General features: G+C 38.7%; 1 protein-coding gene across 1 annotated transcript in view; it reads left to right on the top strand.

Moving 5' to 3' along the window:
* The window catches only part of HIF1A (hypoxia inducible factor 1 subunit alpha), a 31,430-nt gene extending 14,774 nt beyond the window's left edge, over positions 1 to 16,656 (top strand). The window contains exons 2-15 of the mRNA XM_074148790.1: positions 195 to 385; positions 1,350 to 1,495; positions 1,606 to 1,690; positions 4,490 to 4,602; positions 5,704 to 5,906; positions 7,324 to 7,430; positions 7,615 to 7,762; positions 8,694 to 8,914; positions 9,102 to 9,382; positions 9,898 to 10,020; positions 10,247 to 10,641; positions 11,504 to 11,612; positions 14,959 to 15,085; positions 15,259 to 16,656. Coding sequence (XP_074004891.1) covers positions 195 to 385; positions 1,350 to 1,495; positions 1,606 to 1,690; positions 4,490 to 4,602; positions 5,704 to 5,906; positions 7,324 to 7,430; positions 7,615 to 7,762; positions 8,694 to 8,914; positions 9,102 to 9,382; positions 9,898 to 10,020; positions 10,247 to 10,641; positions 11,504 to 11,612; positions 14,959 to 15,085; positions 15,259 to 15,410 — 2,401 coding nt within the window. The 3' untranslated portion in view covers positions 15,411 to 16,656. The remainder of the gene's footprint in view (positions 1 to 194; positions 386 to 1,349; positions 1,496 to 1,605; positions 1,691 to 4,489; positions 4,603 to 5,703; positions 5,907 to 7,323; positions 7,431 to 7,614; positions 7,763 to 8,693; positions 8,915 to 9,101; positions 9,383 to 9,897; positions 10,021 to 10,246; positions 10,642 to 11,503; positions 11,613 to 14,958; positions 15,086 to 15,258) is intronic.
* Positions 16,657 to 17,013: the final 357 nt, after the last annotated feature.

The following is a 17,013-nucleotide window of genomic DNA, read 5'->3' as shown; positions in this document are numbered from 1 at the left end:
TATGTGTTTGAATTTAGTTCTGGCAGAGCCCAACCCCAGCAGAACTTTATACACAGAATTTACACTTTTAAATTGAAGTTTTAAATTATTCAACTTTGATAACTGGTTAACTGGTTACTGGGCAGCTTAGTTTCAAATTCAGCTTTCACAGAGAACTCTGTTTCCTACATTAACCCCAAATTTTGTTTAAATAGGATTAGCTCGGAACGCAGAAAAGAGAAGTCAAGAGATGCAGCCCGGTGCCGAAGGAGCAAGGAGTCGGAAGTATTCTACGAGCTTGCTCATCAGCTGCCTCTGCCCCATACCGTGAGCGCACACCTGGACAAGGCATCCATTATGAGACTGACCATCAGCTACTTGCGCATGAGAAAGCTCCTAGATGCTGGTAAGGGAATAACACGACAAAATCTGGAAAAGGGGCTGGAGGTATATTGAGGAAGAAGTTATTTCTAAATCCTATCAGCAGTTAAAAATTTAATTAATTATAATTGCATCCTTTCTACAGAAAGGTGGAAGGTCTTACAGTAGAAATAGGCTATTGGTGATGGCACAGGAAAAATGGCCACTGTTCACGAGACTTTTGTTTTTCCCTTTCTGTTCTGGTGATCCCAATTGGCTCATCGCAGCCATAGTGCCACTTTCAGCCTCAGTTATTTGACCCTCGTCCCAAAGTTAATTTCTTTCATTTCATCCTCCTTCTCCCCCTAGAGCTGGTGGCTCCGACTGTGCTTTACCAAACTGTAGGTTTGTGCCAGGCTGGTTTATCGAACTGTAGGTGTTTCTTGTCAATATAAACTGCAAGAATATATATATTTTTTTTTTTTTTGGTAATTGTTCTCCACTGAAGGTGAAGTTAGCTGAGTCTCTGTGCCTGCAGGTGCACCTCCCCACACAACTACAGGAGTATCTGAGCTAGTTTATGAGCCAGTATCTGTACAGTAGGCCAGAGATGCTGTACTGGTTATTTGTTCTCGTGCATGCCTACCTATACTGTATGGAGGAGTAACTTTGGTAGCTGTACTCTGAAATGTCTCCTAGGAAGCCCCTGAGAAAAGTCTGTAATGCCTTTTTGGGATAAATGGTAATATTTCTCCCACACAGACTTTGCTTAAGGTGGAAGTTTATTGGTTTATGTGTAAAAACACAGACGTTCAACCTCTGCTTTTCTGTGGTTTGTGATACAATTACTAGAGCTTGAAGAATTTAATAGATCACTTATCTAATTAATATACTGGTTTTTAACAGTCCTGCAGGATTGACTCCTTGCAGACTGGTGCCAGAAGTCATTCCTGATGGCAAGTGAAGAATGGCTGATATTTACTTAAACAAAAATGTATGGCTGCTTGTAGGTGAGCTGGAGACAGAAGCCAAAATGGAGAAGGAACTGAACTGTTTCTACTTGAAAGCTCTTGATGGATTTGTCATGGTTCTGTCCGAAGATGGAGACATGATTTACATGTCTGAAAATGTGAACAAGTGTATGGGACTCACTCAGGTGAAATACTGACATTTCCTAAGACTGTTTCAAATCTGTGAAAGTTGTTGCAGTTTTGTGTATGTAAAGTTAGACACCCATATACCTCTTTTTTTTTTTTTTCTCCCCAGTTTGAATTGACGGGGCACAGTGTATTTGATTTCACTCATCCGTGCGACCATGAAGAGCTGAGAGAAATGCTTACACACAGAAATGGTGAGAAGACAAAATTTATTTCATTTACTTACGGAAAATTCCTGTTGGCTTTAGTACAGTTGGATATCCACCAGAAAAAGGTGTTGAGAGAACAAACTAGTATATTTTGCTGCTTAAATCTCAATATAAACCTTGTTCAGAGATACTAACAACAGAAATAACCGGAATGTTTTGGCAATATCCTAACTGTAGGAAAGATGAGACTTAGTACTCTCTAATCTAAAACAAAACTAATGATTAAAATGGTGTTATTGAGGGTGAAAAGAATTAGCGTGCCTACAGGAATAAAACTAGAGGTAGATTGATTGAGAATTATTTTAAGTGATTGCTAGAGAAGGATATGGAGAAGTTATATCAGTGCATTTGTCTTGGTCTGGGCTTGTCTTTTCAGGACAACTTAACTTAAGCAAATGCTTTCTTCTAGAAATCTGTGGTGGTATACCTAAGATACAAAACAAAGGTACTATATTTTGGACACCGAAAAACTAATCGGAGAATACTTGGACAGCCCCCAAAAGGGCTTTGGGATTGATGCTTCTCTGCACCTTTTAATTGGTGCATGAAATTGGTATCTTTTCACAGATTTCTGACTCTTCTTTTCTCCGTCTGAGGAAGAACACTGTGTTCACATACTCTGTATGCTTTTGAATTTAACAAATGCCCATGAATTATTGCTTTTATGTCTTCTAAAGGTTTGTTAATGACTATAAAGACTTGGCAGCCTGCATGCCTCCAAACAAATCTGCTTTACTCAGTTGTTAGATGTCTAATAATTCCTGTTTCATCAAATAAGGGTTATATGGACTCTGAATCTAGATAGTGATAAATTACCAAGCCTGACCTCTGCTTTTGTCGAGCACTGTAAATCAGAAGTCTTTTATGTTGTTATTCAGTTTAATTCAGTGGAAGGAAACCTGATAAGATACCATAGCATAAAGTGCCCCAACTTTCATTTTGTAAGCATTTTTCTAAACTTGTCTGCCCTTAATATTGAAGTACGTATCTAAGGCTGTGTTAGACTCCCCCCCGCCCACTCCGCCTTTGGAATACAGTCATGCACACGGGAGAGGTGGCGAAACAACTTCACTAAGGCAGTGTAAAAGCTGGTCCTGGTATTGTTGCAAAAGCTTATTCTTCAAGATGTCGTATTACTGAGTTTCATGCAAGCCAACTGTCTAAATTGACTGGACTGGAATAAGATGTCTGGAAAGCATTATTACAAAATCTGTTTCGCAAATGAAGTTGGCAGACAAAAGTCTAAATTACAGTAATAATGGTACATTTTTATATTTATTAGTATTCCCAGGTTGCTTTCTGCTGCTGCAGTTCTTACGTCAGTGGAATTATTTTGGTTTTGAATTGAGTATTAAAGACTCCCCTTTGGGATTGTACAGGTGCAAACGAATACAAATGTGACTGGCAGAAGCTGAACTGCATTCTGATTTTATGAAGTTGCTTTTTAAACTTTCAAAGCTGGCGACTAGCTGTTCCATCTTTTAAAGTTGCTTCTCAAAACAGAGGCTTAAGCATCAGGAGTTGGTAAAAATAATGTTGTGTGATCTTCAACTATGATTTTCTAGATTGCTTTGATTCTTTTGAAAACATACTGAATTAAATTTAAATACTGAATTCTGGCTGCTTCTCTGAACTCTGTTTTTTGTGGGTTCTCCCCCCACCCCCTGCCTCTGATTTATTGAGGATATTTTGATGTGGCATAAAGTAGGCTTGTCCCTGTTAGTCTTTGCCTCTGCTAGAAGTAATAGACAATGTAGTGTAGGGGCTTTAATATTTTTCTAATTAATTTTGTCAAACTAGTAGCTGCAGTGCAGTGAAGCTACTATTGTCTGTGGAGGATGAGAGCGAGCTATTGTATAAACTTGTATCAGAAGTAAGCTCGCGTGTTCAAAACTTCCAGCCCGTGCTATGATTTGGTCCTCACTTCTTAGCATGCCTCGGCAAACTCGCTCTTCCACTGCTCTATATTCCTAGGTGCTTTATTTCGTCCTTCCACACACAAGGAGTTGCTCGCAGCTCTCTTGATAGGATCAGTTTGCATTTTCTCTGCCCAGAATAGCCTAGTTAGTTATTGACTCTGAAAGGTTCTCCCTGCTGTTGTCTTAAAGCCTGCTGTTGGCAAGTAAGGCTAAAAAATTAGTGCTGCTAATGTTAATTTGTATTAGAATTTCTTGACTTCTTTGTTGTTTTTTTTTTTTTTCCCCAAGAATGCTAATAATGTGTTTAAAAACTTGGTCCCTGTTAACTCAGAGTGTAAATCACTGTGGAAATATTAGGATGCATATAAACAGCAGAATTGTGAATTCTGAATTTAAAAACTTAAAATACTGCAGTCCTGAAAAGCTATGGCCCCAAAATGTATTTGATTTGCACCTCCATGCAGTGAGTTACTGATGCATTTCAATGGAAACCAACTCAGTAGTACTTCTCATTCTGCACGTGCTTTTCCTGCCCTCTGTCACAATTTTAAAATCTGTTAAATTTTCAGTCAGTCTCTCTCCCTTTTCCCACCCCTTCTCCCAAAATCTGGGAGTGTACAAATACAATACTGATCTTAAAAAAGTGAAGCTTCAGTTTTTTGCTTACCTCGCAGTAAAACTCATTCCGAAAAAAGTTACTATCAAAAGTGCTGTTAGGTTTATCAATCTTTTAAAATTATTTTTTTGGGGTCTTCCCCTAGTGTTAGAGTTCTATAACATTTTTGGGTTTTGGACTTTTTTTTTTAATGCCTTTGGAAGATGATCCAAGAGCTTAAGAACTGGTTTTACTATTTGCTTTTGCTAGGTCCTGTGAAAAAAGGTAAAGAGCAGAACACAGAGCGCAGCTTTTTTCTCAGAATGAAGTGCACGTTGACTAGCAGGGGAAGAACAGTGAATATAAAGTCTGCTACGTGGAAGGTAACTAATGCAAAGGAATATTTACATAGTTTGGCAGCTTCCTCTTCAGATGTCGTAACGCTGTATTTCAACGTTTTTGCTTCATGTAATGAACTTGAGTTTCACTAAATACTTAACTAATTTAATGATTGTGCTTCAATATGCTGAATTGTAATGCTGAATGCATCACAGGGTAACAAACAATGTTTGAAAACTAGTTTTTCAAAACTCTTAATGAAGTCTCCATTTAAAATTAGAGGTTGTTTACTTATTAGAAATTGTAATTGCTGAATGTTTGCATAAAGCCTTCGCCTTTGGAAAAAAAAAACAACACCAACTTGACACCACTTATGCTGATACTTGTTTTCTTTTGATTTGACACTGTAAATGTGACAGTTGAGATCTCTGAAGGACTTCAGTACCATTCATTCTGAAGCTGCTGGCTATCACTTTTGTAACAGTTGGAACAAAAAGAGCACTGCCTCATAACTTTCTGCAGTGAATGCACTTTCTCCCCTGGACAAAAAGTAACTTTTTACTGTATTGAGTGGTATTATGGCTCACAATTCTCCTTTCTAACTTAAATTTAGTTATTCTTGATCAAACAACTTCTTTCTTCTTTGCTGTTGTCTGAACAATTTCTACTTCAGAAGGGTTAAAAAAAGAGACACAAAATGCAAAACTTCTTGTTTCTGGAAGACTGTATATTGAGCTGTAACATCCCTTCTGCAGAAGATCTAAAACGGAGGTTGATAGTGTTACCGTAACTTTCAAATTTAAATAGCGAGATACCTTTTGCTGAGGCAATTGCTTATCCGTGTTGTCACTGATGTAACTTTCAAAGAGCAGCTGACGGAAATGCAGAAATGCCTAGCCTTGTGTCAGCCAGCACCCGCCAGGAGAGCGCTGGCAGCCTGTGTGCTCGTGGCAGCCCCTGCAGCGTGAGAACCGCTGCTCTCCTTCAGCCAGCCATCTGCAAGCGCCACCGCCTTCCTGGTGTTGCCCTTGCGGTGAGGGGTGGGGAGAGGAAGGACTTGGCTCTGGGTGTGCTAATGGAAATAGTAGTTGTGTCGGCTGACAGACGAGAACTTGCTCTCTTTTTAAAATGCGACTTTCCCATAGGTACTCCACTGCACTGGACACATTCGTGTATACGACACGTGCGGGAACCAAACTCACTGTGGCTACAAAAAGCCCCCCATGACGTGTCTGGTGTTGATCTGTGAACCTATTCCTCATCCCTCAAACATCGAGGTCCCCTTGGACAGTAAAACGTTCCTCAGCCGTCACAGTCTTGATATGAAATTTTCCTATTGTGACGAAAGGTAATACATATATATATATAGTACTTAAAAAAGAATTCATTTGAAGGATTTGCATGGTTGGTACATATTGGCTAATGTTGGCCTTGTACATTTACATAGTCTTACTTGTTAGCTTGAGTTGTCTGCGCAATGGAATTGTCACTGGGATGCTTTGGCTTTTACTAACTGATCAGGATGTCTTATTTAAAAGCCAGATTTTTTCGATCTAAGGAGGGTGCAGAGTTATTATTTTGGAATAAATCATTTGCCTGCAGTTAACTGCCAGTTCAAACTGGTCTTTAGTGTAGTGGTAGCAATTAAATTGAAATGAGAAGATTCTTCTGGAGACTGAAAAAACAGGAAGGATTTTAGGTTTGTCAAAGACGGTGATGCAATTTGGTGTAATGCTTGTCAGATGCGTTTTATTGCTACCACTTCCCCCCTCTCCCTTCTTCAGGAGATAGTGTCTGCTTTCTCTAGTCCAAAAACCCCCCAGAACATTCAGCTGTACTTTTAATGCAATACATCTGCTGTTGAAAACGAGATTTTTGTGTTCTGCTACGAATCATGGATGTAGTCAAATACGTAAGACTGCTCTTACGGTCCTCTGGAAACTTAGCTTGACAAATCTGAAAGGCAGAAGTGAAGGAAATAATTGGCCGGAGGCTTTTTTGTTTGGAGGGTTTTTTTTGTTTGGGTTTTTTTGTTTGTGTTTTTAATTAGGTGTTACTTCTTACTGCCTGTTTCCTTTTCTTTACAACAAAAACGAACTTCTAATTAGTTGCTGCAGTTAGATGCACGGAGATGTTAGTGCAGGTTAACTTTCTGTCCTCTGCAGTAACTTTACCTTTCTAGGACTGATGGTGTCACATAGAAGGTACTTACCTGGTCATTCTGCACAGAGAATGGGGCAAAGTAAAAGCGTTCCCCTGGTTAGCACTGCCCTCTAGGGGCTGAAGAAACTATTTTCTTTAAGAATGCAGAATAAATCTGATTCCTAATTTCTTTTAGCTGCAGATTTAAAGCCGTTGAAATATGTCTTTTTATTTTATTAAATTCTCGTATTTGTGTAAGCTGGATATTCTAGTCCATAAGTAGCTGGTCTACCTTTAAGCAAAAAAAACCCAAAACCCCTCAACTCTACAAAGCAGGGATTTACTTAATCCTGTCCACCACAGGATATGATTTATAAATATTCAATGAGAAGGAAAATCCTGTGCCTGCTGAAATTTCCCATAAAGCATAAAACGCTCTCATAAGCATAAAAAAAAAATAGCAATTTATTTCAAAATGAAAACTGCCAGTAAACCGAAATTGTAGCTAATGTGTATGGAAGTGACTCTTAGGATTTTTGTAGATGTGCAAGCATCCAAATGCTCTGGTAGTTGTGCTAGTCCATGCCTGCTTTTATTTAGCAGTTTTCCCTCTTGTTTTCAAGAATTACAGAGTTGATGGGGTACGAGCCAGAGGAGCTCCTGGGGCGCTCAATCTATGAGTACTATCACGCGCTGGATTCTGACCATTTGACCAAAACCCACCACGACAGTAAGTGAAAAGATGTATTTAAAGCCCTCCAGCTACAAGAGATGAGATACAGCACCGGGGGAAAGCAGCAACAGAACGGGGGGCTTTCTTTTAATTGCAGATACGGATCTGCAGTGAATACTTATTTTAAATGGTTTGGGGTTTTTCTATCTGTAATTAAAGCTGGTCTCCTTTCTGCTTTTAGTGTTCACAAAAGGGCAGGTGACGACAGGGCAGTACAGAATGCTTGCTAAACAGGGTGGCTATGTCTGGGTTGAAACTCAAGCAACTGTTATATACAACACTAAGAATTCTCAGCCCCAGTGCATCGTGTGCGTAAACTATGTGTTGAGGTAAGTCGAGTGGACACCGCTATTCTTTTTTATTATTTTTATTGAAGACAATTCATCAGATAGCACTCGGGGTTTTTTTTTTCATCTCACTGAGAATGTGACCCTCTGTTGACTATGTTATGATGTTATTATTTCCTAGTGATTAAATTTTGCTTAGAATACTGCTGGTGCTTGGGTTAGGAATTGTATTTGAGAACAAATCAATTTTTTGATCTAGTGATGTCAGTGGGAAGATCTCTGCAGGCAAATGAGTGTAGTTTGGGTCAGTCTCTTACTGCAGTGGAAGCATTTGAGAATTTGTGTGCGTTCTAGACAACTCTCTAATCTTTGTCTGCAGTCTGGAGCAGTTAATTTCACTAATAACTTTTCGTCATGGAGTCAGAGCATCAGTAATGGTGTCTTTCTTAATCCCATTTATGTTTTTCTTCCTTAGAATTCCTCTCTTAATTGAAAGCTTCAACAGGAGGCAGACTTGTTGACTGTTTTTCTGCAATTGTTAATAGCCCTAAATTAGTTTTTCAAAACTCTAGTGAATGTACCAGTGTCAACCTATCAACATATTGCACAGTCATTTAAAACAAAGTGTTTTAAGAAATATCTGACTTTTTTCTTTTTTCCTTGCTTTCTCAATGCTCTCAGAAAAGCATGTTTATTTTTGTTACTTTTTTGGATGGCATAATTAGTACTTGCTTTGTCTATTACATTTGAGGAAAGAATGAGTAAGAAAAAAAGAATTTTTAAAGTTCCTATCCTGGTAATTTTGTGGTGTGGTGTTTGAGGGGTTTTTTTTGGAGGTGGTAGTGGTTGGTTTGGTTTTGTTTTTGTTTTGTTTGGGGTTTGTTTGGTTTGTTTTTTTTTTTTTTCAACTTGCAAAAGGAATTTATTCCTTTTAAGCTGTTCTTTAACAGTCATCTTCCTCTCTGTCTCACAGTGGAATTGTTCAGAAGGACTTGATTTTTTCCCTTGGACAAACCGAGTGTATGCTGAAACCAGTGGAGTCTCCTGATATGAAAATGACCAAAATATTCAGCAAAGATGACCTGGATGATACCAACAGCCTATTTGAAAAACTTAAACAGGAACCAGATGCTTTAACTGTGCTGGCCCCAGCAGCTGGAGACACAATTATCTCTCTGGATTTCAGCAGTAATGGTGGGTGTGTGTTTAAATTGGAGAGCATGCTAATTAGTAAAGTTAGTATTTTACAGTAAATTTTGAAAAATAACCTCCCAGTATCACTTACCTAGGGAGGTATTTCAGCCGCTGTTTAAATTTAATGAGGTCCGTAGACATGAACGGTATTGTTACTTAGGTTGATGGTTTCTTTTAATTTTTATAGAGTCTGATGAACAACAATGTGATGAAGTTCCTTTGTATAACGATGTAATGCTCCCCTCATCCAGTGAGAAATTGCAGAATATAAATATGGCAATGTCCCCACTACCTGCCTCTGAAACTACAAAGCCACTTCGTAGCAATGCTGATCCTGCACTCAATAGAGAAGTTGTATCAAAGCTGGAGCCAAACCCGGAGCCACTCGAACTTTCTTTTACCATGCCTCAGGTGCAAGAGCAACCAACCAGTCCTTCTGACGCAAGTACCAGCCAAAGTTCACCTGAGGTTAGTTGCGCAATTTGCATACACTGTCATTAAAATGTATGTGCTGTCGGGCCTGGTGGAGCGAATCTGGTTAAGGATGCAGCCAAGATGGGAATCGAAAATTATTTCTAAGTTGGGACTTAGTTAAGCTCGTGCCATGATCTGAGGGAAAAAAAGACAAAATTTTCTTACTGAGCATTTTCTTTTCATTAAAGTGAGTCTTGCAAATCCATGCAGTACCACCTGATAGAAATAAGAAGGGCCTGGATTGGTCTTTCTAGAAGAGTTCAGAGACAACTTGTCTAAACAGCAAATGAGTTACAATTGTCCTGCAGTTACTGTAGAGGCGCCAACTAATGTGTGCTCCCCAAGTGGGGTAAATGTGAACGCATACCGATAAACGTGTTTTCCTTTCCTGCTTTAATTTTGTGCAACTATAGCTTGGAATTAGAACATTTTTTTCCAAGAATCTGTAGATACAACACAAAATGCTGTAATGACAGAAACTTTAAACTGTGCTCAAAATGTTTTCACAGCCCAGTAGTCCCAATGACTACTGCTTTGATGTGGATAATGATATGGCTAATGAATTCAAACTGGAATTAGTGGAGAAACTCTTTGCGATAGATACAGAAGCAAAAAATCCATTCTCTACTCAGGTAACGTACATAAACTTAAAATTCTGTATCATCTTAGTATTTATTCTCACGGTGCTTCTCTTTCTCTTAGAATCTCTTCAGGAACCTCCTTCCCCTTTTATGTAACATTTTTATTAAAATATTTTGCAAAAAATATTGTAAGGATTTGGTAAAAGGAATAGCCTTAATGTAGTTATAGCTGGGATGTTCTTACATATTTATAGTTTCTACCTCTTGTCTTTTCCAGGAAACTGATTTAGATTTGGAGATGTTGGCTCCTTACATCCCAATGGATGATGACTTCCAGCTGCGATCATTTGATCAGCTATCTCCGCTGGAAAGCAGTTCTTCCGGCTCTCAAAATGCAGCCACCGTTACCATATTTCAGCAGACTCAGACACCATCAAGTACTGCTGATGAAATGAAACCAGTGACAGAACGTGTGGATGATGTGAAGACACTAATTGTTCCTTCATCTCCTGTCCACATAATCAATGAAACGAGTAGTGCCCCAGCATCACCTTACAGTGGGAACAGGAGTCGAACTGCGTCTCCAGTCAGAGCAGGAAAAGGAACGTTGGATCAGACGGAAAAACCTTGTCCAGGAGTGCCTAGCTTGCTAACAGTCACTCTGAATAAAAGGTATTTTAAAAGCAAAGCTTAAACCCTAGTATCTGTTCAAGGAATTAGATATAATACATTTTAAAAGACTACTGTCTGCTTTATGTTGCCTTTGGCATTCTACTTCCAAGTAGAAATTCATACATTTAAATTCGGACATTTCAAACAATTTTTGGGTTTTTGGATAATAAGCTTCCCTAAAGTTAATTTTGCAGTAGCTTTTACATAAACATCTTCTGTAATAGGCAGCTACTGTATGCAAACTGTGTTTATGATTTTGTTCTGCTCTTGTATCTGATGTGCAGCCTTTTTTAAAAGAATGCAGTAGGCAATTCACAAGTACTTACACCCACACAATATTTCTGGTGCTTTTCTTGGCCGCTTTGTTATGAGGTAAGAGGCAGCTACAGCCTGTGCACTACACGCATCGCTTTTAAAGCGAGCCGCATTTCCCTAATGATGGACTCTGGTATTTGTAGTAGATGTTTATCATGACAGAAAAGTCTACAAAGTCAGACATCAGACCTTTGATAAATAGCAGCTTTATCTGTACAGGGAAATATTAAGAACAGACTTTTCCTCACCCTTCCCTCCCTCCTTTCTGTTGAAAGTGAATTGCTGAACTTTTATGCTTTAGGTTTTGGGTTTTTTCTGCCAAGACTTAAAAAAAAAAAAGTTTGTTATAACTCATTCTGTGCTTCACAGCAAGATTAAAAGCTAACGTTTGCTATGCTTATAGATAATAATTGTTGAGTCAATTATAATAAGAGAAGTAGTATAATTCATAAATTCAGTTCTGTGATATTGTGTATAAGTGTTCACAAAAGAAGAATGGCTCGAGGATAGTAGAAACGTCTTAACAGCCTGAATCAATTTTTCTTAGATCTACTGCAGTGGATGAAGAACTAAATCCAAAGATGCTAGCTTTGCATAATGCTCAGAGAAAACGAAAAATGGAACATGATGGTTCACTTTTTCAGGCAGTTGGAATTGTGAGTTTTGTTTTACTGTTTTAAAATATTCACTCTTAACCTTGCAATTTCTGAAATGAGGCATCGGTGCAGACTCCTGAGTTTAGCTGTTGGTAAGCAGTGAAATCTTGGGATCAGAGAGAATTGTTCGATAATGAAATTCCTACACCTATGCAGATACTCTGATTTTCGTTCTCTTACTGTCAGCTGTTTCAAAAGTGCCCTTTACCCAAGCACCTTTCTTAAATAGGCAGAAGATACTCTTTTGTTGAACATACGTGTCCTTCAGTAGGATGTGCACCAATATAAGACTTCACATTTAAATTTATAATTGCCATATTTATTTCACTTCCAAATTCAAATGCAATTGTCATGTTTGTCAATACTGGAAATAGTATTCTTATGCTTCTTTCTATGCTCTCATTTTTCCATCGAGTCTGAGACTGCTTTATTCGATCAGATAACAAGACCATCTGAACCATAAGGGAATAGAATTCATATAACCTAGCAAATGTATGTTCTTTCACTTTCACTTTCACTTCATGCACATTCTCTCCCGTATTAGTGTGTGGGCTTGAAGTAGCTGTTAATCACCTGTCCTAGCTATTCAAAATAAACTTTTTAGATACTCTTAGATTTGTGTCACTTAATTGGCTCTATCCAGCTTGTTATTTTCTGCAAGGGTATTTTTGTCTCCATAATCTTTGTCTCTTACTGTCAGTTCTTAATATTTTGAAATCTTGAGCTTTGCCATTACATACTGTTACCTCTCTTCTTGCCTTCGTTGTAAATTCCCACTTCTCTTTGGTTTTTGCAGAGTTAATTCTTAGTACAATGTAGCCTTTGAGATTGTTTTTTTTTCTAGTGGTCCATCTCCTAGGTGTAGTCAACTGTCAGGTCTTACAGTGCAGGATTATTTTTGTGCTGAACTATGAAATATTCCTGTATTAGGATTCTGGTTTGGGCATGACACAAATCACTGTACACCATCTTTATCATTGCTCTCCTCTAGAAGAGCTGAGAAAGCTCTTATGTTCCACTTTTTACTATGAGACAAGCAGACTTCATTTTTTAAAAAAAATAATAAGCATACTTATGCTATTGTTTTCATTTGCTAAATGCTTTACGCTTCCTTGTGTGGTGTTCTGTTGCTTCCAGTAGCTCTGTGAGAATTCACAGCTCTGCCAGAGATTTTATTGCTTTTCATTGCCTCTTTCTCATGTGATGGTGCTGCAGCTGGCACAGTGCTGCGGATAAAATATTAAAAATATTTTAATCTATTATTTAATTTAATCTAAATTAAAGAATGGATGTCATTAAATGCACAGAACACAATCAGATCTGTATTAGCTGCTATAATCTTCAGGCTTCTCTGCTTAGTGCCTTTTCAATGCTTATAGGTTCAAACTTCATCCTTTGCTAAACCTTTTTCTTTTTTCTGTATCTGACAAAAGTGTTATAGAGATTGTGATGGCTTCTGCGCAGTCAGAAGCTGAATCTTCCATGTAGCTGGACCTTACTGATGTTACTTCAAGCAACTTTTGTTTGGCTTCTTTAGCCGCAACAGATTTCTGAGTGGATGAACTAGACCTTGCGCAGGCGCAGAAGAAAAACCATGTTAAATCCAGACTGATAATACATCATATTCTGAGATTTGTGCAAAAAACTTGCTACAACTTCTTAGCTGTAAGAAAGCAGGACTTTGCAAAGAGTGAAAATAAGCGAAGACAAAAAGAAAATACTACCTTAGTTTTCTAGAAAGCAGGAGTATTAGACAAGGGCAAGATGTGTTATCGTAAGGCTATGAAACAGTGATGCAAACCATTAAATTGAAAAAGATGAGCTAGGCCTGTTTTAATATGAAGGGCTGTATTGCATTCACAGTTTAAAAAACCCCAAAACAAATAAAAAACACCCAAAACAAACAAACAAAAACACCCCAACCAAACCAGCACCAATGTAGGTGATTGACGTTACTGTGAAATGCAGCGTCCAAGTTGCTGAACTATAGCTCCTAATATACAACTGTCCTTTCGACTTGCAGGGATGTTTTATAGCCCGAAAGCATAGGTTCTTTACTATTCCAAGCGTTCGGGATCATGGCAGCATTCTCAAATACCTTTTCCTCCTCTTTTTGCAGCAGTCGGTACTACTAACAAGACAAAACTTTGCAGATTTGACTGCTTTTGCTAGCAAACTTGATACTAAGATGGCACTTTATTCCTTCCATCACATCTATTTCAGTGGCAGCCGCTTCTTACTTATCCTAATTATACAGAGCCCTTAAAACCTTTGTAATCTCCTTATCTTCTATGCTGCTTCTATGTCAAAAAAAATATGGTAAGGAGCTGTATCTGCAGTAGAATGGCTTAGGACTACATTCCTCACAAGACTTGGATCACAGAATGATATGGGGTTGGAAGGGACCTCTGGAGATCATCTAGTCCAACCCCCCTGCCAGAGCAGGTCCACCCAGAGCAGGCTGCACAGGAACGTGTCCAGGTGGGTTTGGAATGTCTCCAGAGAAGGAGACTCCACCACCTCCCTGGGCAGCCTCTTCCAGGGCTCTGCCACCCTCACAGGAAAGAAGTTCCTCCTCATGTTTAGGTGGAACTTCTCATATTCAAGTTTGTGCCCATTTCCTCTTGTCCTGTCACTGGGCACCTCTGAAAAAAGACTGGCCCTGTCCTCCTGATGCCCTCCCTTTAAGTATTTATAGATGTTGATCAGATCCCCCCTCAGCCTTCTCTTCTCCAGACTAAAAAGACCCAAGTCCCTCAGCCTCTCCTTATAAGAGAGATGCTCCAGGCCCCTCATCATCTTTGTAGCCCTCTGCTGTACCCTCTCCAGCAGTTCCCTGTCCTTCTGGAACTGGGGAGCCCAGAACTGGACACAGTAAGATCAGATGGATTGGTGACAATAACTGGAGCGCAAGCAGAATTTACATCTTAAATTTCGATAGAGTCGACCTCCTGAGGTTCCTGAATCTCCTCTCTAGGCTATTAATTCCAGTGCAGAAAGCCATTAAGAGACTTGAGTGAAAACCTGATGCTTACTCACAGCCGAGCAGTGGTATTAACTGGGGGTGTGTGTGTACACGAGCATGGTAATGATGATAACCAGGCTTTAGAGATTGTTTTCTGTAAGGGAGGTAAGGTCTTGAAATCTGATTGAGTTTTCTTTTAAATTCCAAGGCCAGTGTACTTGGAAACATGTTTTCCCCAAGTTCCGAATAAAGTCCACTTTAGCAATGTCTACATTACTAATTACATTAGTAATCGGTGACGGGAGCTGTTAGTTTGGAAGAGGGATGTGGAGGGCTGGAAAGATAGAGTATTTGATAAAGATTTGTTTTATTTCTTTATAGGGGTCTTTATTCCAGCAGCCAGGTGACCGTGGAGGAACCGCATCGCTTGCTTGGAAACGTGTGAAGGGATGCAAAACAAATGGTCGTAGTGGAGTGGAGCAAAAGACAATCATTCTACTATCAACTGGTTAGTACTGGCTTTTGTGAAACACGCAGTGGGGTGTGGAGAGGGACCGTGTGACAGAGAACCGAGTGACAAACCCATCCAAACGTACCTCCTCTGCGAGCAATTTCAGGGGAAAGGTTATGCATGATGAATAAAGTGCGCTTTTTTTTTTTTTCCTTCCCCTCCCTCTTTAGACATAGCCAGTAAACTCCTAGGGCAGTCGATGGATGAAAGTGGACTTCCCCAGCTCACCAGTTACGACTGCGAAGTAAACGCTCCCATACAAGGCAACAGAAACCTGCTACAGGGTGAAGAACTGCTCAGAGCTCTGGATCAAGTTAACTGAGCTTTCCCAATACTTGTTCTTTTTTGGACACTGGTGAATCATCACCTAAAGCAGTCTATTTATATTTTCTATATCTGATTTTAGAAGCCTGGCTACAGTACTGCACTAATTCAGTTAGTTCAGTTTTGATCCCCTTTCTACTTATTTTGACAGTCTTTTTACTATGTTCTTTATGTAACAATAACTCAAACTATAGTGCATTTTTATAATTCTTTGGTACATACACTTTTAAGTCCTTACATTTAAAATACACTCGCAATAGCAGCTTTGAAATATGCACCTGACTTTAAAAAAAATATTTATTTTTTGGGCTGGGGAGTCGGTCACCAAAACTTATCATTAGTAAAATGTCAACACAAGAAAAACTGGCAATACTTCCACCCTGCTCTTCATAGGTAGTTGGAAGACTTGTGCTCTCTTACTCTTTATGTTCAGATAAGTGTGGTTTTTTTTTATTTTAATAATTTTTATAAGAAACAATGCTTTGCAGCAGTGCATTGTAGCCACAATCGCACAATATATTTTCTTAAGAAATACCAGCAGTTCCTCATGCAATATATTCTGCATTTATAAAAACTAGTTTTTAAAACGAATCTTCTTTTGTTTGCCTATGAAATCATGTTTAAACCTGGATTATGTCATTATTTTAGTCACGTTGTAACATAAATTGTTCTTAAATGCTGTCTTATGCTTTTGACTTCAATGAGTGTGGTTAGGCAAAGGAAAGGCTTTATCTGGAAAGGGCTAGCAGCATTTTATTTGGATACGTTCTCAATTTAGAGAGAGTTTGATGTTCTTAAAGTAGTCACTTTGCCAGCTTAAAAAAAAAAAAAATAAAATAAAATTCCCTGCCTGTAGTTGTTGAAGTTAATGCTAATACTGTGTATGAATCTTAAATCTAAATGTTCAGCTTACCCTGTGTGGTATAGGTGATATTTCAAGCAGATTGTAAAACATCTTGCATTATTAGCAAAGTTTTATCTAGTACATCGAGTTGCTCAATATTTTGATGTTTTGGTTTTATGCACCTTGTTGCTATTAACATCCGTATATTTTCATGTAGATTTCAGTAACTTGAGTATATTTAGAAGCCTTTTTATTTAGAAATATATAGTTGTCACAAACATCTTATTTTCCTATATGTACTGTACAAAACCTTCATTCACTCATTCTTTTGCTCTATGTGGTTGGATCTAACACTAACTGTATTGTTTTCTTACATCAATAAACTATATGTGGACCAGGCCCCCTTGGGGAGTGTGTTATCTGAGAGAAACGAGATAATTTATATTTTTGTTAGTGGTTATTTGTTCATCCGTGCTCCCTTTTTAACTTAGAGTTGATTGGAACTCGCCGCTCCCTTATTTTGATTGTAACATCTCCGCGTTAATTATTTGAGCTTATTCAGTACTGAAATCTCCTCGACAGCGTTGTACTACTGCTCGCCAAAGATGTTAAACCTTTAAATCTGTTCTCACGCCAGTTGGCAAACGTGAAAGCGAGGAGACAGCGCGTTTGTGTTACTTCAGGGTGGAAAGATTCTTCCTTGTGAACAGCTTAAAGGCTTGTCTCTGGAAGCTTTCTCAAGGTAACACTGGAAAGC

Source organism: Numenius arquata, chromosome 6, assembly GCF_964106895.1.
Source record: "Numenius arquata chromosome 6, bNumArq3.hap1.1, whole genome shotgun sequence".
NCBI lineage: Eukaryota > Metazoa > Chordata > Aves > Charadriiformes > Scolopacidae > Numenius > Numenius arquata.
Note: the sequence above shows the minus strand (reverse complement) of the source record. Positions and strands in the feature narration are given on the sequence as shown.